Source organism: Heterocephalus glaber, unplaced genomic scaffold (genome assembly GCF_053883595.1).
Source record: "Heterocephalus glaber isolate CG9 unplaced genomic scaffold, H.glaber_assembly_v1.0 deba00001497, whole genome shotgun sequence".
Taxonomy (NCBI): Eukaryota; Metazoa; Chordata; class Mammalia; order Rodentia; family Bathyergidae; genus Heterocephalus; species Heterocephalus glaber.
This window is the reverse complement of record NW_028258320.1, coordinates 43,219,327-43,245,236: the sequence shown is the minus strand read 5'-3', so window position 1 is coordinate 43,245,236 and position 25,910 is coordinate 43,219,327. Positions and strand designations below refer to the sequence as shown.

The following is a 25,910-nucleotide window of genomic DNA, read 5'->3' as shown; positions in this document are numbered from 1 at the left end:
TTCTCACACTAGAGAAACTATTTGGTATTTACACATGTGTGTCCTATTTATTTCACCTAAGAGTATCACCTCAATGTGCATCCATTTAGCAATAGATGTCTCTAATTTCTCATTTTTTATGGTTGAGTAGTACTCCATTTTATTAAAAAAACCACATTTTCTTGATCCAGTCTCCAGTTGATGGGCAATTGGGCTGCTTCCAAGTGTTAGCTATTACAACTGTGCTGTTATGAACATGGGTGCACATATATCACTGTGGTATGATTCTTTTAATTCTTTGGGAAAGATCCCCAACAGGGGAATAGCTGGATCAAATGGGACTTCCAGTCCTGGTTCTTTGAGGTATCTCCATATTGAATTCCACAGTGGTTACACCAGTCTATACTCCCACCAGCAGTGGAGCAGTGTTCCTCTTTCCCCACAGCCCCACCAGCATGTGTTATTGGTTGATTTCTTGATAGCAGCCATTCTTTCTGGAGTGAGGTGGAATCTCAGCATTGTTTTCATTTGCATCTCTTGAATGACCAGTGATGTTGAACATTTTTTCATATGTTTATTTGCCATTTCTACTTCTTTGTGTGAGAAATGTCTGTTCATTTCAGATGCCCATTTTTAGAATGGGCCTTTAAATTTGGGAGGTCTGATTTTTTAAATTTCTTTATAGATTTGAGATAGTAGACCTTTGTCAGAGGGACTGCTGGTGAAAATTTTTTCCCACATTGTGGGTTGTCTCTTCACACTGTGGGTGGTTTCTCTTGCTATGCAGAAGCTTTTTAGTAAGAAGAGATACCACTTGTTGATTGTTTGTGCTGGTTCACGGGCAACTGAGGTGTTGTTCATAAAATCTTCTCCTACACCAATGTTTTCAAGAGTTCTACCTAACCTCTGTTCCAGCCGGTTCAGCATTTCTGTTTTAATATTTAGATCTTTAATCCATTTTGATTTTAGTTTAGTCCATGGTGAGAGATATAGATCTAGTTTTAGTCTTTGTCAAGTTGAAACAATTTCTGCAGCACCATTTATTAAAGAGGCTATCTTTCTTCAGGTGAGGCTGTTTGGCTCCTTTGTCAAAGATGAGGTGGCTGAGTGTGTCTGGAGTTGTTTCTGCATCTTGTAATTTGTTCCACTGGTCCTCAGTCTGTTTCTTTGCCAGTACCATGCTGTTTTTATCACAGTAGCTTTGTAGTATAGTTTCAAGTTGGGGGTTGTAATACCCCCTGCCATATCTCTGTTACCTAGAATTGCTTTTGCTATTCTGGGTCTCTTCTTGTTCCAAATGAAGTTTTGGATTGTTTTTTCAAGGTTCATGAAGTATGCTGTTGGGATTTCAATTGAGATTGCATTGAATCTATATAGAAGTTTTGGAAGTATGGTCATTTTCACTATATTGATCCTTCCTACCCAGGAGCAGGGGATGTCTTTCCATTTTCTGATATCATCTTCAGTCTCTTTTTTTCAGAGTCCTATGGTTTTCAGAGAAGAGGTCTTTGATTTCTTTTGTTAGGTTGATTCCTAGGCATTTCAGTTGTTTGGATGCTATTGTGCAAGGAATTGTTTGCCCTAATTCTCTCTCAGTGAGACTGTTGTTCGTTTAGAGGAAAGCTATTGATTTTTGTGTGTTGAGCTTGTATCCAGCTACTTTACTGAATTTGGTTATTAAGTCTAGAAGGCTTTTGGTGGAGTTCTTGGGGTCTTCTATATAGAGTATCATGTCATCTGCAAATAATGACAATTTGACTTCTTCATTTCCTATCTTCCTTTTATTTCTTCCTCTTGTCTAATTGCCATGGCTAATGTTTCCAGAACTATATTGAACAGGAGTGGTGATAGTGGACATCCTTATCTTGCTCCTGATTTTAGTGTGAAGGATTTCAGTTTTTGACCATGTCATATGATACTGGCTGTTGGTTTTTCATAGATGGCTTTGATCAGATTGAGGTAGAGACTGTCTATTCCAGTTTTTTGTAGGGTTTTTATCATAAATGGATGTTGGATTTTGTGGAATGCTTTTTGTGCATCTATTGAGATGATCATATGGTTTTTGTCCTTGGCTCTATTGATATAGTGTATTACATTGATTGATTTGCATATGTTGAACCATCCCTGCATCTCTGGGATGAATCCCACTTGGTCAGGGTGTATGATCTTTTTGATGATCTTCTGCATTCTATTTGCCAGTATCTTAGTAAGTATTTTTACATCTATGTTCATTAGTAAGAATGGCCTATAGGTCTCTTTTTTGGTTGAGTCTTTCTCTGCTTTGGAGATCAAGGTGATGCTTGCTTCCAGGAACGAATTTGGGAGTCTTGCTTCCCTTTCAATTTCATTGAAGAGTTTAAACAGTAGTGGCAGTAGCTCCTCTCTAAATGTCTTGTAGAATTCAGTAGTGAAGCCATCAGGACTTGGGCTTTTCTTAGTTGGTAAGTTTTTAATTATGTTTTCAATGTGATTGATTGATATTGTGTTGTTTAGAATTTTTAGGTCCTCTTCGTTCAACTTTGGTAGTTCATACGTGTATAGGAATCTTTCCATTTCTTCTGTGTTTTCCATGTTATTGGCATATAGGTCCTCGAAGTAGATATTGATGATCCTTTGGATTTCTGCTGGGTTTGCTGTAATTTCAACCTTTTTTATTCCTAATTGCATGGATTTGGGCCTTTTCTTTCCTTTTTCTGATAAGGTTGGCTAGGGGTTTGTCAATTTTGTTTATTCTTTCGAAGAACCAACTCTTGGCTTCATTGATTTTTTTTTTTGTATCATTCTCTTAGTCTCCATTGCATTGATTTCTCCTCTGATCTTTATAATTTCCTCCTTTCTATGGGCATTGGTTTTCTCCTGCTCTTCATTTTCTAGAAGCTTGAGGTTCAGCATCAGGTTGTTTAATTGGGCTCACTCTGTTTCCCAAATATGAGTATTCAGTGCTGTGAATTTCCCTCATAAGACTGCTTTCATTGTGTCCCATAGATTCTGATATGTTGTCTTGTCATTATTTAATTAAAGGACCTGTCTGATTTCTTGCTTAATTTCCTCTGTGACCCATTGGTTATTCAGAAGTGTGTTGTTCAATTTCCATGTGTTTATGAAATATTTTGAGTTTCTTTTGCTATGGATCGCCAATTTCATCTCACTATGGTCTGATAATATACAGGGGATAACTTCAATTCCTTTGCACTTACTTAAATATGTTCTATGAGCGAGTATGTGGTCTATTTTGGAGAATGACCCAGTGTACAGCTGAAAAGAATGTGTATTCTGATTTTGTGGGGTGAAACACTCTGTAAACATCTGTTAATTTCATTTGTACAAGACTTTGATTGAGTTCTAGTATTTCATTGCTTGTTTTTTGTCTAGTTGATCTATCTATTTGTGACAATGGGGTATTGAAGTCCCCTAGTACTATTGTATTAGTGCTTATATGACTTTTCATGTCCGTTAGGATTTGTTTTATATAGTTGAGTACACTAGTGTTCGGTGCATAGATATTTATGATTGTCATCTCTTCCTCTTGGATTGTTCCCTTTACAAGGATGTAGTGTCCTTCTTTGTCTCTCTTAATCAGTGTGGGTTTGAAATCCACTTGGTCTGCAAAGGAGATAGCTACTCCTGATTTTTTTCGATTTCCCATCACATAGAGTATTGTTTTCCCCCCTTTAACTTTGAGTCTATGAGTTTCTTTTTCAATTAAGCTTGTTTCTTTTATGCAGCATATTGTTGGAGTTTGCTTCTTGACCCATTCTGCCAGTCTCTTTGTTTTGATTGGTGAGTTGAGACCATTAACATATAACTGATACGTATTGAGTTATTGTCATGACTTTTTCTTTTTGTTGGATTCTCCCCCTTTTCTTTTAATTTGTTGTCGTGCCCAGTGGATTCATTCTTCTGGGCTTCCTCGGCTTGTGATCCTCATTGTCTTTTCCTAGGATTTTGTCTAAAATTTTTTGAAGTGCTAGTTTGATATGCATGAAGTTCCTAAGGTGCTCTTTGTCACAAAAGGATCTTATCTTACCATCAAATTTGAAAGATAGTTTTGCAGAGTGCATCAGTATGGGTTGGAGGTTGTATTCCTTTAGGGCTTGAAATACATCACTCTAAACTCTTCTTGCCTTGAGGGTTTGTGTTGAGAAATCTGCTGTGATTCTGATGGACTTTCCTTTGTATGTTATTTGTTTCTTTTCTCCAACTGTTTGTAGAACTTTGTTCTTCTGTTGGGTTTCTGGGATTTTAACAATTATATGCCTATGTGTAGATTTTTGTTGATCAAGGCTATTTGGTGTCCTATATGCCTCACTTATCTGTATGTCAAGTTCTTTTCCCCTCTTTGGGAAGTTTTCTGCCATCACTTCTGTGAACAGTTTTTTATGTCATCTGCACTGTCTCCTGTTTCTTCATTGACTCCAATCAGTCTTATGTTATTCTTCTTTGCATCGTCTAGCAGCTGCTGGATTGATTTCTTATGGTCCCTTACAATGTTAAAGAAATTTTTCTTTTCCTGTTCACTAATTGCAATCTTATCTTCTATATCTGAAATTCTGTCTTCACATTGGCTCATTCTGCTGCATAGACTTTCAGTGGAGTTTTTAATCTCCTGGAAATCCATTTGCATCTGTTTTATGGGTTCCATTTGTTTCCTATGTTGGGATTCCATCATGTTCCTCAGTTTCTCTCTAGATTTATTAATCATGTCTTGCACTATGGGCATAATCTGTGCTGTTATGTCAGAAATTATTTCTGATTTCATTTTTTCCAGATTGTCTTTCGTTGCTAGTTCAGGGAGTCCAGGTGGTTGAGTATCAGTGTACCATTTTGTTTCCCTTTGGGGTTGCTATAGGTGATCTGGCAGTCTGGGTCTGAGGCTTATTTATGTGTCTTCTCATTTCAACTGGGGGGGAGGGGTACAGTGCTGCTGGTGCCTGCATGGCTCACCTCCTCTGCACTGAGAGCTGTGACATGCTGATCTGGAATCCTCCTCTGTGCTGGGAGCTGTGGCACATTGACCCGGAAGCCTCCTCTGCGTTGGGAGCTGTGGCATGCTTACCCAGAAGCCTTCTGTGGCCTGGGAGCTGTGGCATGCTGACCCGGAAGCCTCCTCTGTGTTGGGAGCTGTGGCACGTTGACCCGGATGCCTCCTCTGCGCTGAGAGCTCTGGCACATTGACCTGGCAGCCTCCTCTGTACTGGGAGCTGTGGCACACCTACCTGGAATCCTCCTCTGTGCTGGGAGCTGTGGCACGTCTACCTGGAAGCCTTCTCTGCACTGGGAGCTGTGGCACATTGACCCAGAAGCCTCCTCTGTGGTGGGAGCTTTGATATGCCAACCCAGAAGCCTCTTCTGCCCTGGGAGCTGTGTGCAAGATGATTCTTATATTTACATGAATGAACACGTGAAAGAAGAAGACCATGGAAGGCTTTATTGAATTGGAAGGAATAAGAACTGCCTGCACATAAAGGCTGGATATCATGAAGAGGATACATCTTGGCCAAGTTTTATGTTTAGGGTAGAAATTTGATTTTATGCATTAATCAGCAGTTGTTTTTAATTTCACAATGAGAGAGCAATGTAGTATGTTAAAACTCATGCATTTGATTGTTTATCTTCTCTGTTTTATAATTTGGTTTTGTTTTGTTTTTTTTGGTACTGAGCATTGAACCCAGGGCCTTTGCACTGAGCTACATCCCCAGCTCTTTTTATTTTTTAGTTTGAGAGAGAGTCTTGCTAAGTGGCCTAGTTGGGACTTAAACTTATGATCCTCCTGCTTCAGCCTCCCAAGTAGTGGAATTAGATGTGTGTGCTACCCATGCCTGGCTTCATCTTCTCCATTCTATAGGTATTAAATAAAATTAAGGAGGTGTAAAATGTCTCATTAAAAATTAGTGTCTTGGGCTGGGGATTTAGTTCAGTGGCACTGCGCCTGCCTTGCAAGCACAAGGTCCTGAGTTTGATCCCTAGTACCAAAAAAAAAAAAAAAATTAGTTTGTCTTTTGTAAGTTAAGAATTTTGTGGGCTGGAGATGTAGTTCAATGCTTGCCTAGTTCTTTAAAACATGCTTAATTATGAAAATATAAAGAGTTAGGAAACAACCTTTAAGAAAAATTAACTCTAAATAATTTTTCTTTTTAAAATACCAGGAAAATCGAAGACGACTTATTGCTCAAAAAGCCATTTCAGAAAGAAAAACATGGAAAGGTGGCCAGTAAGCAAGTTGCAGCAGAATTGCTGGATAGGTATGGTATTTTGATATAAAGTACTTTCTTTGATTTAAGATGTTTAATAAACTCAGAGACTAGTGGATTTGAGTATATGCATTAAAACATAGACATTTGAATGTGCTTAAGATAAACTTTTCTTTTAAACAGGGAAGAAGCGAAAAATAGAAGGTTTCACCTCATAGCTATGGATGCTGTATCCTTTTTATATTTCTAGATATTTTAAAATCTACTTTGTTATCCTACTTTAAATTTTTATCATAAAATCTTATACATTAAAGTAAATTTATTTTACTAATACATAGTAAGGATTTAGAGGCTAAAATAATAAAACATATTAATAGTATTTTATAAATAAGCTTATTAAGTCTGTGAACCTGGAAATATTTTTTCCAACTTGTTTTTGTCAAGTTTTCATCATTTTCCTTTTGTGTACTTCTCTTAATCTTTAATCTCATTGTAATTTATTCTCATCCTACCTGGATCTTGGCTACTTAGAGTTTCTGTAAAACTTGTATTTAATATTAGATCTGTTTATGGATTGTCCTGACGTCTGCTTTGGCTTTAACTCTCATATGTAACTATAAGCAGTTTATAGTCTGATTACCTGTTGAAGCCATATTTCGACTTGATTTTTCACAAGACTAAGGCTCATGACAGTAGCTATTATTCTGGCCACCCGTATTGCTGCTGGGAATACTGGAGAATGAAAGAGAGACCAAGCAAGACCTGATGTATATCTGAGTATTTATTGCTATGATCTGGATTGAGAGTAGACAATATCAATTTCATCCCCTACCAATAGTCATGTTTCTTTTTTTTTTCCATTAAGTTTATTGGTACATTTTAGGTATGCATTTTGATCACATTGAACATTGGGAATTTTTACCTGTACATGATATATCATGGTTCTTGTTTTTTCTCCATTCCCTTTCCCTCCCTTCCACCCCTCCAACCCTCCCTATTTACAAAAATTTTGTTTCTGTTTTTTTCCTTTTTTATCTGTTTCACTTTTTTATCATTGTAATTTTTTTAAGTTATAGAAGTACCACGATGTTCATAATTATGCCTTTTAGTAGTTTAGCTTGACCATGGATCTCATCTGCCACTTATTCCTTTAGCATTTAAACATCTAGTCTGCTTCTCTGACACCACTGGGGCACTGGGGCATCTCGTTACAGCCTGGTGAGCCTGGAAGTCCGGGCATTTTTTTCTGGGATGGGGGGGGGCACTGTTTTTTTTTCTGGGGTATTTGGAGTAGAATAATTGTCTCAAAGTTACTGGTCTCATTAGGCTGGCTGTTGGTCATTTAGTTAGAGAACAGGCTTTTGTTGAGGCTGTTTAGTATATACTTACTAGCATTTCCAGGTTGCCAATTTCACCTCCTACTCTGAAGTCCCTGTCTGGTATACCTACTTCTTTCCAACTTCCTGAGTCTTTTTATATTTGTTTTTCATATACTGTCCAAGGTTATTAGATGTTAGTATGAAGAATAGGGAGAAGTGTATCTTTGTTCCATCAAGCACCTATTTTTGGACATAAGAAAATTATATTGGAACACAGCCATGCTTACTCATTTACATGTTGTCTATGGTTGCCTTCATGCTAAAATGATACCACTGAACAGTTGCAAGAGACCATATGACCTACAAGGTCCACAGTGTTTCCTATCTGGGCCTTTATAGAAAAAGTCTGCTGACCTTGCTCTAGTAGGGTAAGTGACTTGCCATGGTCAGTTAGTGGTAGTTCAAGAGCTAGAACCAAGATCTCTGGATATCTTGCTTTTTTTTTCCTCTTTCTCTCTCCTCTCTTTCTTCTTCCCCACCCTTTTCTCTCTCTCAGTGTTATTCTGATTAAGTATTTCTATTAGAATACATTGTGATCAATTAAATCACTATATGTCTGAGAGAGAGAGAAGAGTGTGTGTGTGTGTGTGTGTGTGTGTGTGTGTGTGTGTGTGTGACTGAGGATAGAATAGCAGAACAACCTGGGGCACTTTACCACTAAGCTACATTCCCATCCCTTTAAAAATGTTTTTATTTTTAAATTTTGACAAGGTTTCACTAAGTTACCTGGATTGGACTTTTTATGGTTTAGATCTAAAATTTCCCCCCAAAGTCTTTTGTTGGGCGTGGGCCAGGTTGGAGGTGGCAGGTCACTGGGGATGTGACCTGGAAGGGTGTATTCTTCCCCTGTCTCCTCCCTTCTTTCTTTGCTTCTTAGCTGCCATGGGTTGAGCATCTTTCCTTTTCAGTGCCCTTCTACCATAATATTTCTGCCCTGGAGCTAGCCATCCATGGACTTAATCCTGTAAAACCATGAGCCAAAATAAACCTCTCCTTCTTTAGTTGCAGATGTGTGTATTGTATCCCAGTGATGGGAAGGTAACAAGGTGGCTTGAACTTGTGGTCCTCTTGCCATAGCCTCCCTTAGTACTGGGATTACAGTCATATATCATCATTTCCACCTTTGTATCTTTAATGGGATATCGTTATAAACAGTTATAAAAGCTGAGTTTTCTGTTGTATGCATGTTCAGCTCTAGAGTTTAGCACTGAGCTCTCTAAAACAAGTAAAGCATATCTTGTTACACTGTATTGAAAATAAACATGCATGGATTCTTTTAAGTATTAAAAGAAAATATTAAAAATGACATCTGATTCCTTATATTTGCTTTTTTCAAAAGCTTAATATTAGGATTTAATATTATAAAAGTATATCTGCTATTTAAAGGCTTTATCTTTCCTGAAATAGCAACATAATATTTTAAAATAATGAAAGATAAATCCTATTCCTTACCTTTAATTTTAGAAGTCATAACTTCTTTTTCTTACTTTGATTGTTAGAGTGAATGATGGGGTAAAGTTGTTTGCAGTCCAGCAGTAGAATAGGAAGCTCTCTTTCTCCCCTGATGGTGATGTATTTTATCACAAGAGTAATATGTGATTGAAAAATATTCCAAACATTACATTTCACATAGTATGTTTGAAAAAGTGTTCAATAGAAAGTGGAAGTCTTTCTGCTGTACAATCTTTATTCTTAACAATTTGATATATATCCTCCTAGATTTTTTGAATGTATAGGCATGTGTAGTATATATTTGGATATTTAGAAAAGCTGAAATAAACTCATACTATGCTTTTATCTTAGTAATATATCATAACATCAAACAACTTCTAAGCAAATAAAATCCTTAATTTCTTGCGTTTCAGTATCAAAGGCATACAAAGTTTGTAAATGACTATATTTTATACTATGGTGGCAAGAAAGAAGACTTCAGGCGTTTGGGGTAAGTATCATGAAGTTTACATAGAGTGGAAGGGGAAGTGTAGATAACATTTAAGACCTACAGCTACTGTGTCTTTGGATTTTGTCACTGTTCCAGTTTCCTTGTCATATCATAAGGTGGAGAGGCCATCCACAGTCTCTAGCTAAGCCTGTCTTCAGAAATCTCATTTCTTTGGCAACAGGACTCATGTAGCCTCCTCACCTGCTGAGCTAGGTATGACCCTGGCAATAACAGGTTATGTGAGTAATACTCACATGTCTTATTGGCAAGGATCTTTGAAACAATGATATTTTTAGACCTTAATGTTTAGGATTGCTTTTTAAAGGGAGGACAAATGAGAAACCTCATTCCAGAATTTTCTACACATAAAAGTCCTTTCTGTATTTAGGGCTCTTCTATTTCAGCTTTTTTTTTTTTTTTTTTTTTAAATCTTACATGGATTTCTTTATTTTACTTAATTTTCTGAGTTGATAGGGCTCTGTAAAACTTTAGTACTGTCTCATCTTTCCAAATTTATCTCCCCTATCAGGTTAGCTTGTATCCCTCAACAGTCACTTATTCTACCCCTAAACTATATCTTGACAGATAATCTTCAGCACTTTTCCTCCCTTGCTAAGTTTTCCTAGGAAACTAGTAAAATGAGGTAACTCTCCATGTTATTAAAAATTAGATCTCAGTAGACTGGTATTACTCTCTTTTATTAGATTCTGAAACTTATTTAGTGCTTATTCAGGTTTCTCATCCTAGCTTTGGTAACTTAGTACCCTTTGTATAATTGAAACCCTTGCTAGGGATGGATGGATTCTTTTATACATTTAATTTGCTTCTGTAGCAGAACTTTTTATAATTACCTTCTGAAAATATTGAAACATTTTTATAAATATAGGCACACATATATTCACCTAAAAAACTATTAGTGTTATGTATTTTTCAAGTTTTAAAAAAAACTCACACCATTGTTTAACCTCCTAAATTTAACTAATTTTGATTTCATATTAAATTTAACTTGTTTTATTTTCCAGGGAAAATGACAAGACAGACTTAGATGTTATACGAGAAAATCATAGATTCCTATGGAATGAGGAGGATGAAACGGAGATGACTTGGTAATTTTAGCTATCAAGACTTATAATGCATCAGATCCTTTAGTCCTGTCTTTTATGTTTTGTGTTTTCTTATTTGTCACTTATCCAAGGCATTCAGCCCATTCATAGTACAGTTCTGAATTGAAGACATAAAATCATTTTTAGGATTCTTGTTTGGTTCATTTGATAATTTTAGCAGTCATTTAGAAGTCATTTTTAAAAATGACTTCTCATTGTGACTTAGTCTTTAAATAATTACTAGTTTATGACACTGTATATTGTAATATGCTATTATATACTTTAAAAATTTTTTAAATAATCTGGGAAAAATTAATATCTGAAAATGATTTTTAAAATCTAAGATACAAAAGGTAAAAAATGAATAATTCTCCTTCCCATTTCTGATTCAGCCCTTTCCCTCCCTGAGAGAACGATTATTAATAGTTAATATATAGATATTTGGTACACATATAAGTAGTAGATCTTTAAAAACAATAATATTTATATAATAGAAGTTATGTATCTGACATCACTTCCAAGTAGCAAACTGTAGTTGGATTTCTAAACATAATAATACTTACTTTTTTATGGATCTAGGGAGAAGAGACTCGCAAAGAAATATTATGATAAATTATTCAAGGAATATTGCATAGCAGATCTCAGTAGATACAAAGAAAATAAGGTATGGCCTCTAAAAATTTATAGAAGGAAATTCTTATTCAAGCACAGTATTAATTTTTATTATACTATCTGACCTATGTTATTCTTTTAAAGATGCTAATTCTAGCCTTAGTTTTCCTACACCTATAAAGTATCATTTTGATAATTTAACCTGTGCACCATAGCATTTCCAAAAGATCTATGGAACTTATAAAGAGCAAGGGCGTTTTTTTTTTTATGTGAGCGGAAACATGAACAGTCTAAAATTAAACACAAGTGGCTACTGGATCCTGTTTATCCTAACTGAGGTCTAGAGCCTCTAGTGATTATAATGAATCTTTTAACATTGCAGAACAATTTCATGTTTCACAGATGATGTTTGAAATTGATAGAAATTTTTTAATAGATTACATTTATAGAGAAGCAGATGCACATCTGTTACATAACTACAACTATTCTAGTAAAATTAACTTTTCAACCAGTACTAATTAGTAATGGCAGATTTCTAGTCTCACTTTATATATTACTTTAGTTAATATTAAAGTTATTTTTATCTCTAGCTCAGACTTCAGATTTGTAGCTAAGACAGTCATCCAGGAATAGACAGTCTCAGTTGGAAAGATTAGAGGAGGGAATGTTAGATAAATAATATATGTTATGGGTAGTTTATGTTTGTAGTATAGTAAGAAAGACAACCTATTTAAAAAGCTATTTTAAATTCATATCATAAGGGGCCAGGGATTTAGCTCAGTGGTGCCATGCCTGCCTTCCAAGTGCAAGGTCCTCAGTTCGATCCCTGGTACCGGGGGAAAAAAAATTTATGTCATAAGGGTTTCTTTTTTATTTAAACAGTTGATATAGAAGAATTTATTCACTATAGACATATGTTGAGTTGGTCCTCGGTTTTGATTTAATTCACACAGTTAAATGTGATAGATAACTACCACAAATTGTCATTTTCTAAGCTGCATTTGATGCTATAGTGTTGCTGATTGTATCACTTGGGCTAAGGTGTTGTGATTGGTCTAAACAGTTGTCCTTCCTGGTATAATGAAAATGAGATAGCCTCAGTCATTAGAGACTCAAAACCTAAAGACCAGCTATATCTGGAAGACACCTCTGAGAAGCAATCATTCCACAAGGGTTTTAAATACATCAACAAAGATACTTACAATAAACAACTTCAAAATATCAACCCAGGAGCTAAACCAAGGACAGTACCAAAAACAAAAATGAGAAGACATTTAAGCAAGTCACAAACCCAGACTTCCACCCCACAAAAGGCAAATTCTGGGGGAAATGAGGTGCAAAAGTCTAAAAATCAACCACCTGGACACCCTGAACTGATAGCACAGGAAGTAACAAAACAGATGCATGAGGCTCTAGAAAAATTCAAAGCAGAAATAATCTCCCAGATAACTACAGAGATGGTGAGGAGAGTGAAAGACATGATTAGAGGCTCTAGAACAGAAACAGATAAGAAAATAGATGAGATCAGAAACATGCTGGAAGCCATGAATGCCCAGCATAAGAAAAAAATGGAAACCATGATTGCCCAACATAAGAAAGAAATGGAATCCATGAAACAGATTCAAACAGATATTCAGGAGATTAAAAGCTCCATTGAAAGCATGCAGAGCAGATTAAGAGAATCTGAAGAAGAATATCAGATAAAGAAGACAGGATCATGGTTAAGGACCATGAAAACAGAGATTTCTTAAAAATAGTAAGGGATCATGAGAAATCAATCCAACAGCTGCTAGATGATGCAAAGAAGAATAACATAAGACTGATAGGAGTCCATGAAAAAACAGGAGAAAGTACAATTGACATAAAAAAACTGTTCACAGAAGTAATAGTAGAAAACTTCCCAGACAGAGGTGGAGAATTGGACATACAGATAAGTGAGGCATATAGAACTCCAACTAGCCATAATCAAAAAAAATCTACACCTAGACATATAATAGTCAAGATCCCCAAAACCCAACAGAAGAACAAAATCCTACAGGCAGTTAGAGAAAAGAAACAAATCACCTACAAAGGAAAGCCCATCAGAATCACGGCAGATTTCTCAACACAAACCCTCAAATCAAGGAGAGCCTGGAGTGAAGTATTTCAAGCCCTAAAAGAAAATAATTTCCAATCTAGACTGTTGTATCCTGCAAAATTATCTTTCAAAATTGATGGGGAAATTAGATACTTCCACGACAAAGAACACCTGAGAAATTTCATGAACACCAAACCAGCACTCCAAACTATTTTAAGCAATATCCTAGAAAAAGACAATGAAGGTCACAACTCCATGAGGCCCAACAGAGGGAAGCCACCTGGCAGGGTAAGAGGCTAAAGGGAAAGGGGGAAAAATAAGAAATAAAAGAGCCAACAACAGTAAAACATCCTGACAAGGATGAGTCAATATCTATCGATTATAACTATCAACGTTAATGGCCTCAATTCACCGATCAAGAAGGAAAATCCAGCAATATGCTGTATACAAGAAACACATCTAACTCAAAAGTAAATTCATAGACTGAAAGTAAAAGGATAGAAAACAGTTCTCCACATGACAGGAACCCAGAAAAAAGCAGGGGTAGCAATCTTATTTGCAGACAAAGTAGATTTCAAACCAAAACTAATTAAGAGAGACAAAGATGGTCACTACATCCTTGTGAAGGGAACAATCCAAGAGGAAGAGATGACAGTCCTAAATATATATGCACCAAATACGAATGCCCCCAACTGTACAAAGCAAATATTAATGGACATGAAAAATCAAATAAGCACTAATACAGTTGTGGTGGGGGACCTCAACACCCTTCTATCACAGATAGACAGATCATCTAGAAAAAAAATTAGCAATGAAATTCTAGAACTGAACCAAGCTATTGAACAAATGAACTTAATAGATATTTACAAAGTGTTCCTCCCCACAAAATCAGAATGCACATTCTTTTCAGCTGCACATGGGTCATTCTCCAAAATAGACCACATACTAGCTCATAGGACATGTCTAAGTAAATGAAAAAGAGTGCTCGCTTCGGCAACACATATACTAAAATAGTAAATGAAAAAGAATTGAAATTATCCCCTGTATATTATCAGACCATAGTGCAATAAAATTGAAGGTCAATAATGTAAGAAACTGCAAAATCCCCACAAACACATGGAAATTGACTAACACCCTCCTGAACAACCAAAGGGTCACAGAGGAAATTAAAGAAGAAATTAGACAGTTTCTACAAGTAAATGATAATGCCAGTACAACATACAGGAATCTATGGGACACAGTGAAAACAGTTCTACGCTGGAAATTCATAGCAGTGAATGCTCATATTAGGTTAACAGAGAGAACTCAGTTAAATAACCTAATGCAGAACCTCAAGCTCCTAGAAGAAGAAGAGCATAACAAACCCAAAGCTCATACAAGAAAAGAAATTATAAAGATCTGAGCAGAAATCAATGCAATGGAGACTAAGAGAACGATACAAAAAAATTAATGAATCAAAGAGTTGGTTTTTTGAAAGAATAAATAAAATTGATAAACCTTTAGCCAACCTTATCAATAAAAGGAAAGAAAAGGCTCAAATCCATGCAATTAAGAATGAAAAAGGTGAAGTCACAGCAGACCCAGCAGAAATCCAGAGGATCACAAATTTCTACTTTGCGAACCTGTACTCTAATAAAATGGAAAACACAGAAGAAATGGACATATTCCTAGATACATACGAATTGCCAAAGTTATATGAAGAAGATATAGAAATTCTAACACCCCAATAACAATGAGTGAAATTGAAAATGTAAGAAAAAATTTATAAACAAAGAAAAGCCCAGGTCCTGATGGCTTCACTGCGGAATTCTACAAGACATTTAAAGAAGAACTATTGCCTTTACTCTTTAAACTCATCAAGGAAATTGAAAGGGAAGCAAGGCTTCCAAATTCATTCCTGGAAGCAAGTGTTACTTTGATTCCAAAACCAGGGAAAGACCTAACGCAAAACGAGAACCACGTACCAATCTCCCTAATGAACATAGATGCAAAAATCCTCAACATGATACTGGCAAACAGAATACCGAGGGTCATCAAGAATACCATACACCCTGACCAAGTCGGATTTATCCCACGGATGCAAGGATGATTCAACATCCATAAATCAATAAATGTAATACACTGTATTAACAGAGTCAAGGACAAAAATTATATGATCATCTCAATAGATGCAGAAAAGGCATTTGACAAAATCCAACACCCATTCATGATAAAAACACTACAGAAAATTGGAATAGAAGGTCTTTATCTCAACCTGATTAAGGCTATCTATGAAAAACCAACAGCCAACATCATACTAAATGGTCAAAAACTGAGAACTTTCACACTAAAATCAGGAACAAGACACGGATGCCCATGTCACCACTCCTGTTCAATATAGTTCTGGAAACATTAGCCACAGCAATTAGAAAAGAGAAAGAAATAAGAGGAATAAAGATAGGAAAGGAAGAAGTTAAACTGTCATTACTTGCTGATGATATGATACTTTACATAGAAGACCCAAAAAACTCAGTTAAAAGTCTTCTAGACCTAATTGACAGATTCAGTAGAGTAGCTGGATACAAGGTCAACACTCAAAAAACAATAGCCTTCTTATATGCAAATAGCAGACTCATAGAGCAATTTGGGAAATAATTCCTTTTACAATAGCATCTAAAGAAATGAAATATCTAGGAATCAATCTAACAAAGGAAGCAAAAGACCTCTACACTGAAAACTACAGCACTCTGAAAAAGGAGATCAAAAAGGATATAAGAAAATGGAAAGATATCCCTTGTTCCTGGGTAGGAAGAACCAATATAGTGAAAATGGCCATACTTCCAAAACTGATATATAGATTTAATGCAATCCTAATTGATATTCCAATATACTTCACAGAACTAGAGAAAATAAGCCAAACATTCATTTGGAATCAGAAGAAACCTAGAATAGCAAAAGCAATTCTGGGCAACAGAGACATGGCTGGGGGTATCACAATCCCCAACTTGAAACTATACTACAAAGCTACTGTGATAAAAACAGCATGGTACTGGCAAAGAAACAAACCCGAGGATCAGTGGAATAGATTAGAAGATGCAGAAACAATTCCAGACATACTCAGCCACCCCATCTTTGACAAAGGAGCCAACCACCCTCACTTGAGGAAAGATAGCTTATTTAATAAATGGTGTTGGAAAAACTGGATTTCAACCTGCCAAAGATTAAAACTAGACCCATACCTCTCACCATGCACTAAAGTAAGATTGAAGTGGATTAAAGATCTAAATATTAAGCTAGAAACATTAAACTTTCTGGAAGATAAGTTGGGTAGAACTCTTGATGACATTGGCATAGGAAAATACTTTATGAACAAATCCTCAGTAGCACAGGAGCTAGCACAAAGAATCAACAAGTGGGATTTCATCTTATTAAAAAGCTTCTGCACTGCAAGAGAAATCACCAACAGAACTAAGAGACAACCTACAATGTGGGAAAAAATTTTTAGCAGCTGTACCTCAAACAAATGTCTACTATCGAGAATATATAAAGAATTTAAAAAATCAGACCCCCCAAATTCAAATATCCAATTTGAAAATGGGCATCTGAAATGAACAGACATTTCTCAGACAAAGAAGCAAAAGCAGCAAATAAATACATGAAAAATGTTCAATATCACTGGTCATTCAGTATATGCAGATGAAAACAACACTTGAGATTCCACCTCACCCCAAAAAGAATGGCTGCTATCAAGAAATCAACCAATAGCAAATGCTGGCAGGGTTGTGGAGAGAAAGGAACCATTCTCCATTTTTGGTGGGAGTGCAGACTGGTGGAACCACTGTGGAAATCAGTATGGAGATACCTCAAAGAACTAGGACTAGAGGTCCTATTTGACCAAGCTATTCCCCTGCTGGGTAACTTCCCAAAAGAATTAAAAGAATCATACCAGAATGATATATGTGCACCCATGTTTATAGCAGCACCGTTTGTAATAGCTGAAGCTTGGAAACAGCCCAAGTGCCCATCAGCTGGAAACTGGATAAAGAAGATGTGTTTTTTTTAATAAAATGGAGTACTCCTCAGCCATAAAGGATGAGAAACTAGAGACATTTATAGCTAAATGGATGCATATTGAGGCCATACTCTTAAGTGAAATAAATAGGACACACGTGTAAATACCAAATAGTTTCTCTAGTGTGAGAAACTGAAAGTGTAAATAAGGATTAAAATGATTAAAATGAATAATTGATAATTTGAAATAGGAAAAGGTCCAAAGGTGTAGGGGTGGTGGGAGGGGAAGAGGATAGGGAAGAAGGGAAAGGAAAAATTATGAGAACAGAAAAAAAAATGGAAACAAAATCTATGTAAATAGCAAAGGGTGGAGAGAGTGAAGGGTGCACAGGTAATGGGGGAAAAAATAAGAACTAAGATACATCATGTACAGGTACAAACACCCATTGTTAAATGTAAATATATTGTATACCTGAAATGTACCAATAAAAGAAAAGAAGTAAATAGTTGATATAATTTTCTCAGTAGCACCTTTAATATAATATGTATGTTGTTTCTCAATTCTTTTTTTTTTTTGGCACTGGAGATTGAACTCAGGACTTTGCACTTGCGAGGCAGGCAGGGTGCCACTAAGCTAAATCCCTGGCCCTCTCAATTCTTTATAGACAATAGTAATATTCATTTTTGTATAATTGTTTATAAACTCATTCACTTGGTATCTCTCCAAGTGTCATTTGCTTGTGCACTCTAGAACATAGCTTTTATCATTGTGCCAACTAGTTATCACATCTAATCCAGAAAGCACCACAACAGTTGGGAGTTACTTGAGGTTACTACATTGCAAATCAAATATGAAATACTATCTTTAGAGAAATATGAAACAAAGCAGCTTTCTCAACCCTCACTTATTTATGGTTTATTCTTCAGTGTTTATTGACCTGGACTGGATACTGTGGATTAATGCATGGTGACTACCCTTCAGAAAAAGCTGCAGTCTTCTAGCTGAGAGACAAAAGTATACATAAATCAAAATTAAATATTTGAATTTTTCCATTAAAAACACCCAGTCTACTGTTACAAAAGCATATATGCATAAATGAATGGATGTACTTGTTTCAATAAAATTTTATTTATAAAAACAGAAAACAGGCCTGTGTGCCACTGTTTGTTAAACAAACATCTACAGTGTGCTAGTCTCTATTCGGAATGCTTTATATTACATTTTATCACATTTAAACCTCTTTACCCAAAGAAGTAGATACTCATTTTCTATTCTCCAGATGAGGAAACTGAGGCATAAAGAGATTAAATAACTTGCCCAATATTGTGCATCTGTTAAGTGGTGGAGCTAATAAAATAAACCTATATAATCTGACTCCAAATGCTGTACTTCTTTTCATTATAATGTACTGGCTCTTTGCTGTACCATAATCTCTTTATTGTCAGTACCATCAAACAGGATATATTAGTTTTTAACATAGATATCTTGGGCCCTGCCACTTATAACTTTAAGGCATTTTAAAAGTGGAAGAAAGTTGTTCTTAACAGATAGATTCATAGTTATTCAGTGATATTTTCAAGTATCTATAATAAACATGTTGAGAATTAGGTTTATTTTTTTTAGGGTGGTAAATGTCATTATGGTTGACATCATGTTTAGATTTATTTATTATTTAAATTTAGTGTTTTTTGACAGGCATGGTGGTACATGCTTGTAATCCCAGTACCTCAAGAGGCTCAGGCAGCAGGATCATCACAAGTTCAAGGCCACCCTGGGCTATATAGTGAGTTCCAGGCCAGCCTGAACTACATTGCAAGACTTTGTCTCAAAAAACAAAACAAAAGATTTACTTTTAAATTTACTTTGGCATGAATGTAAATTTTTTTTTCTTAGTTTGGATTTAGGTGGCGAGTAGAAAAAGAAGTAATTTCAGGAAAAGGTAATTTTTTAAAATTTCACTTTTACATAGCACACAGCTAATTTTGTTATATTGAATCTAAGACATTGGGTAAGATTATTCCTCCCATATACAATAAATTGTTGTCTAGAAAAGTAAAATTAGAAAAGATGTATTTGTGATACATTATTAGCAAAGGTCAGAATACTTTAATGATCATTACCTTTAGAACATTCAATGGAGGATATGTAGAAAATGTTTAGAGTTAAAGATTTAGCCAAGAATGGTGGGACTTCCCTGTAATCCCAACACTCCAGGAGGCTGATGCAGGAGGCTCACAAGTTCAAACCCAGTTTGAGCAATTTAGCAATTTAGTGAGACCCTGTCTCAAAATAAAAAAATTGCTGGGAATGTAGCTCAGCGTGAAGGCCCTGGGTTCAATCTCTAATACCTGGGTTGTAAGGTGTTTAATAGCAGGAAATAGAAGAATGCTTGGTTCTTTCACTTTCTTTAGTAGTTTTTAGAATAATAAATTGATATTACTGTATTTGAACAAAATCCATATTTTAAAAATAGAAATAATCACTTTAAATCTAATAGAATTTTTGTACAGGCTGGTTCTCATTTTAGGGAATATCTGAGATTGAGCCCACATGTTTAGTTTAGTCAGTAGCAAAGACCAGACATTTGGTTGGCAGTCAGTAAGTGTTTCTTCTATGCATTGATGTAATCTGTTCTTAAAGGTTTTCTGAAAACCATCCCTCTATACTGCCTGTGCTATAGAATTAGTTCTTTATACAATAGTCACATCTTAAATGTTAATATTTCTGAAAACTATATAGTGGCAGTTACGAATAATTTTAAACTTTAAAATCTAAGTTAAACTGAAAATAAAGATTACACTTTTAAATGACTAAACATGTATGCTAGCTGACGTGTTGTATAAATTGGGTATTCTTTGCATTAGGTGTGAAATTAGATATGCAAAGAAACAAGCAAAATTATGAAGTAGTATTTTTTTCTATTAGTTGTAAAAAAAATCAGCACTGAAGGAACTTCAGAGGAGAGGGGAAAAGAACAAATTTAAAGCCATTTTTAACTTTTCTTAGGATTACATTTTAGTTTATGTTTACCTAAAATAACAAGAGGTCCTGAAATGTCTCACAATTTAAAAATTTTGTACTTTTATTGAATGGGATTTTTAGACAAATGTATAGTGCTACCTTTTCAGAAATCAGTGAACATTCTCTAGATTCATATAACTGGGGAGGAGGAATGCTGCCATTTTGTTAATTACAACTTGTTTGTGTTTTACAGCCAAAACTAAATAAGTAGATTTAATAAAGTATTCATTTGGCATAAGTAAAAAGAGACTGATTTAGAAATCAACAGTTTGGATGATAACATTCTAAATTCCTTTTGGTAATTTCTTAACATTTTTATAGAAAAGAATTAACTAGTTTCAAATTTGCTCCTGATGGTGCAAATGATTGTAATGTAAGTTATTGTTTTTCTGTTTGTACAAGTAAAAGTTTGATTTTGACTTTTTATGTCAAATTAAATAATTGTTGAGTAGTTTCTTCTTTTTTCCCTCTTGGATCATCAGTCTTAGTTCTGTTGTTGGAGGTTTTAATATATAATAGACAAGATGATGTCATGTTAGCGTTAGAAACAAGTGATTCTAAAACTTAAGAGTATCAAGTTTGATTATTTATTGTACATTATTTCAAAGTGTTAGAATTTTTGTGTTCTTGGTGCCCCTTTATACTAGCACCTTTAAATCAGTGCCATTATATTAATACTTAAAATATTAATTTTAATATTACAATTAAATATTAAAAGGATTTACCTAGGTATAAGTGCATGTACTTTGGAAAATACATTTCTTATTTCAGGGTTTTAGTGTATAGATGTAATATTCTCACTTTTCAAAATGTAAAATTTCTTAGTAGGAAGTCACTAAAACTATCTAAATATAAATAATGAATTTATCAAGCAAAAATTATGACATTTTTTGTAATAATTCAGCTCTTTGCTTTGATACTTGTATACATATTCACTGAACATTCTATAATTGTGGTCAGTTATTTTTTAATACTACTGACTTTATATAGCTAAGATTTTATATATTTTGAAAGTAAAATTTAGAGCTAATAACAGGCCATATTGATAAATACTGTCAGCTACAATAGCTAATATTCCTTTCCTTTTTGCAGGTCAGTTTTTTTGTGGAAATAAATGTTGTGATACAAAAGAAGGCTTAAAGAGTTGGGAAGTTAATTTTGGTTATATTGAGCATGGTGAAAAGAGAAACGCACTTGTTAAATTAAGTAAGTTGACTTTAGGGGAAATAAGATTAATTTTGTCCAAGTTTATCTAATTTAGAATTGAAACTGTATGAATCATTTAAAACTCAGTATAAAAAATGTTAGCATATTTTCCTGGTTGTGCTCTTAGAGCTTTCCAAAGTTTCAAAGATCTTTTGAACCTAAAGTTTTTATATTCTTAGCATTATAGTGACATTTTGGTAACAGAATTCTAATGTTAAATGTAAGCTGATAATTAGAGAATGAAGATCTTTTTCCATTAACTTGAGTGTGTTACTAAGTTCCATGTCTAAGAGGCAGAGTCTCCGAAAAAGCAGTGTACATCACAGTGCCTAATTTTCTAGACATAATGTTGGAGTATGGATAATAGTAAGTCTACTCTCTTTGAAAGTGAGTAAAGAAAAATTTTAGGAAATTATAACTGTTCTCAGTGTCAGTCTTAACAACTGAGGGATATACTCTGTATCAGTTTATTTTACTATGCATGGTATAAAATCTGTCCTATTATTTTATTTTTTAAAGCTCGTCTTCATTATTTGTCAACTGCTCTTATCCCTCATCATGTAAATGGTCTTCAGCATTCTCTGGGTCCTAAGTAAATGTCCTTTCAGAGTTTTCTGCCCATTTCTTATAGAAGTCACCAGTTTACTCACATGATGTCAATCTGGTTTCTGAATTCTTCTTGGAAGTGCTTATTGGGAAAAAGCCAGTATAGCTAGATTAAAGCAGAAGAAGAGACACCAATCATGGAACTCCTGTCCTTTTGAGAGTTCTTAGAGTACTTTAGAGCACATGACTGTATCTAAATTATTCTTACTGTCCTGTAATACATATTATTACATAGTATTATTATTAGATATCTTTGACTTGACATGTTAATGTTCCCATCAAATAGAACACAGTTAATAAATTCACAATATCATTTTTAAAGTGATATTAAAAGTTTTTCAATTCCTCAAGTATTCTATTATTTTTATTATATATTTATTATACATATACTTTTTCTTTTGAGGCAGGATCTCGCTATTAGTTCAGCCTGGCCTTGAACTTGCTGCAATTTTTTTCCCCTTCTTATGGTAAGGGAAAACAAAGAAAATGAAGATTCATGATATTAAAAGTATAGTTGCAGCACAGTTATTTAAATTCAGCAATTTAATGGTATCTTTTTTTTTCTTTTTAGGGTTATGCCAAGAATGTTCTTTTAAATTAAATTTTCACCACAGGTAAGAATGTCTTTTAAAATGCCACTTTTAATGTTTAGTAATCTTGGACATAGTCATTTACCTGCACTGAGTTTCTAAATGTAGAGTTGGGTAGCATTTGGTATAGGTAACTTAAATGGGAAGTTCTGTTAATTTTTTTTAAAGTAATCCTGACATCTATCTGTCCTCCTCACCAGTCCCAATTTCAGTATTATCACTTTTTCTTATTTCCTAAAGTTAATTGCTTCCCATCCATGATGCTGACCAGCTTGTGAAACTGGCCAGGAAGAGACAAAACTACAGCAGCAAGAAGATAAATTATAAATGGTCTAAAGTTGACTGATGAATTATCAAACACCTTTCATCTTTATTCCATTATACTTTTATTGTATTCCTGTATTTTTAAGAGAAGAATTTCCTATTATTAGTGGTTTAAAGTTTTTATAGCAGTTTCTTAATTGTTTATGTTTTTCAGTGTGTACATAGATATGAATTATGTAAAAGAAAATGAGATTTGTTTTTGTAATTTAAAAAAATGTCTAAATGATAAAACATAGAAAGGATCAAGTAAAACTGATTTATATTTACTAAGTGTATATATGGAACTTGTAAAAATTGTTTGTCTCATATTTTAGGCTTCATTATCTTCCAAAATTATCTTATTATATTAACCTAAAATATTTGCAGACTCATTTAAGTTCCTTATTATGTAAGTTACGTTTAAGAAACTCACTGTTTTAACTGATTGAATTTTTTTGTAAGGTCAGTTGAAAAAATTAATCTTCATTTTGTATTCTTAATGTAAAGGAGAAAGGAAATCAAGTCCGACAAAAGAAAAGCCAAAACCAAAAAAGGCTATGAAAAGTCATCACATAAAAAATTCAGATTGTCTCCAGAAGCTTCCAAGAAGAAAGGTAAAGGTAAAGGGTATTAAGATGTAGTATCTCATCACATTTCTGAATGTGAAATATAATCTGCCATCTCTCAAATGTAGAACTCAGTTGCTGAATGCATTCAGGATTTTGTTTTATAGTGATGGAAAGGAAACTGGTTGAGAATTTAGATATGAATTTATAAGTGATTTGCAGGAGTTTTAATAACTGGCCTGGTGTTGATTCATTTTTGGCAGATAGCATATTATTGTATAATATTGTGAGCAGTGTTATAATTCTTGGCTTTATCCAAGACTTGTTACTCTGGACAAGGCACCATGTATTTTGGAGTAATGTGAATATTTTGTCTCTGCACACCAGTCAAGCATATTGTGGAGAATCAAATAAGAATGCAAAAGGCACTTTGAACACTGTAAAACATCTTTATGGTCATAAGAAAGTATAAAATTATAATGGAATGATTTATATTATAATGATCTGTGTGGATGTTTTTCCATGAGTTTATGAGGTTTTTGAAAAGAGAGACACTGATATATAACTGAGTCCTTAGAACTTAGCGTGGTTCTAAGTACATGTATACTTAGTAAATAATTATCAAGTTCAAATCTGCCAGTCAGCTGCTTACTTTTTCCTTAGCGGTTCTTAGTCTCTCTAAGCCTTGTTTTCTGTTTTTTTATATAGATTTTAAAAAAATTAGTACTTGTTTGTGATACATAATGAATACGTTCATTGTGGGGAGTTGGTACATACACATACAGCGTCTTAGTTCTTTTTTCTTCCCCTTCCTCTCCCTTCTCTTCTCTCTTCCTCCATCCGTAGATCCCCTTCCTATCTACAAAAGGTCTACCTCTTTATTTCCTACTTATTTTATTTAGCTCTTTAAGTTATTTGTACTTTGGGTTTCTCATGTAAGAGAAACCATGCAATATTAAACTCTATCTGATTTATTACACTTAGCATTATGGTCTGAAGGTGCATATGTTTTCTTACAAATGACTCAAATTTATCCTCTTTATGTCTGAGGAATACTACATTGTGTATATATACCACATTTTCTGTATCACCTCTTGATGGACATACAAGCCATTTCCAAGATTTAGTTACTATGAATTGTGCTGCTATAAACATGAATATGCATGTATCACAGTAATGTGATATCATTAGCTCTTTGGGGAAGAGACCCAGAAAAGGTATAGCTGGGTTGAATGGAATTTCTATTTTTATTTTTTGAGACTCTCCGTACTGATTTCCATAGTGATTGTCTTAGTTTACATTCCCACCAACAGTGTGAAAGGGTTCCTTGCTCCCCACAACCTTGCCAGTTTTTGCAGTTTTTTGAGTTTATGACAATAATCACTCTTTCTGGACTAAATGGAATCTCATTGTTTTGATATGCATTTCTCTACACCAGAGATGCTGGACATTTTTTTCCATATACTCATTGGCCTTTTGTACTTCTTTTGAGAACTCTCTGTTCAGTTCAATTGCCCATTTTTAAATTTTTTTTTAGAGAGTCTATTTTTTTGAATCCTATGTACATTCTAGATATTAGTCCTCTGTCCAGGAAGTGGCCAGCAAAATTTTTTCCCATTCTGTCTCTTTACTCTATTGGTTGTTTCCTTTGCTGTGCAGACGCTTTTTAATTTGATATAATCCCCTTTGTTGATTCTTGGTGTTCTTTCTTGTGCAACTGGGATTCTATTCAGAAAGACCTTGCCTACCCCTATGTTTTCAAGGGTTTTACCTATCTTCTAGCAGATTCAGTGTTGCTGTTTTAATATCTAAATCTTTGATGCAATTTGATTTTATTTTAATACAGAGTGAAAGACATGGGTCTAGCTTCAATCTTCTGCATGTGAATAACCAGTTTTCCTAGCACCATTTATTAAAGAGTATATCTTTCCTCCAGCATATGTTTTTGGCCCCTTCATCAAAGGTCAGATGGCTGAATGTGCCTGGGATTCTTTCTATTTCCTTTATTATGGTCCACTGATCAGCATTTCGGTTTTTATTGTGTTGTACCATGCTGTTTTATTGTTGTTATACCATGCTGTTTTTATTGTTGTTGTTGTTGTTTATCACTGTAGCTTTGTAATATAATTTGAAACTAGGATTGTGATGCTTTGCTTTCGTTGTCCAGGGTTGCTTTTATTATTCTGTTGTTTCTGATTTTAGAGGAAAAGCTGTCAGTTTTTCCCTATTTAGTGAGATGTTGGCAATGGGTTTGTTATAAATGACTTTTATGAGTTTGAGATAAGGTTGTTCTATACCTATTTTTTAAGGATTTTTAACATGAGTGGATGTTGGACTTTCCAAA

General features: G+C 34.6%; 1 protein-coding gene across 15 annotated transcripts in view; it reads left to right on the top strand.

Moving 5' to 3' along the window:
- The window catches only part of LOC101703188 (protein FRA10AC1 homolog), an 85,190-nt gene that overhangs the window by 2,816 nt on the left and 56,464 nt on the right, over nt 1-25,910 (top strand). For 13 of the 15 annotated variants that reach the window (XR_015440365.1, XR_015440367.1, XR_015440366.1 and 10 more), the window contains 9 exons: nt 6,126-6,221; nt 6,354-6,399; nt 9,415-9,491; nt 10,514-10,597; nt 11,174-11,258; nt 19,168-19,213; nt 21,388-21,501; nt 22,679-22,721; nt 23,508-23,614. Coding sequence is in view for 12 of the 15 variants with exons in the window: in XM_087184932.1 (XP_087041058.1) it covers nt 6,126-6,221; nt 6,354-6,399; nt 9,415-9,491; nt 10,514-10,597; nt 11,174-11,258; nt 19,168-19,213; nt 21,388-21,501; nt 22,679-22,721; nt 23,508-23,614 (698 nt within the window). In the remaining 3 variants the exon portion in view is untranslated. The remainder of the gene's footprint in view (nt 1-6,125; nt 6,222-6,353; nt 6,400-9,414; nt 9,492-10,513; nt 10,598-11,173; nt 11,259-19,167; nt 19,214-21,387; nt 21,502-22,678; nt 22,722-23,507; nt 23,615-25,910) is intronic. The other 2 variants (XM_087184933.1, XM_087184938.1) reach the window with 1 other exon arrangement.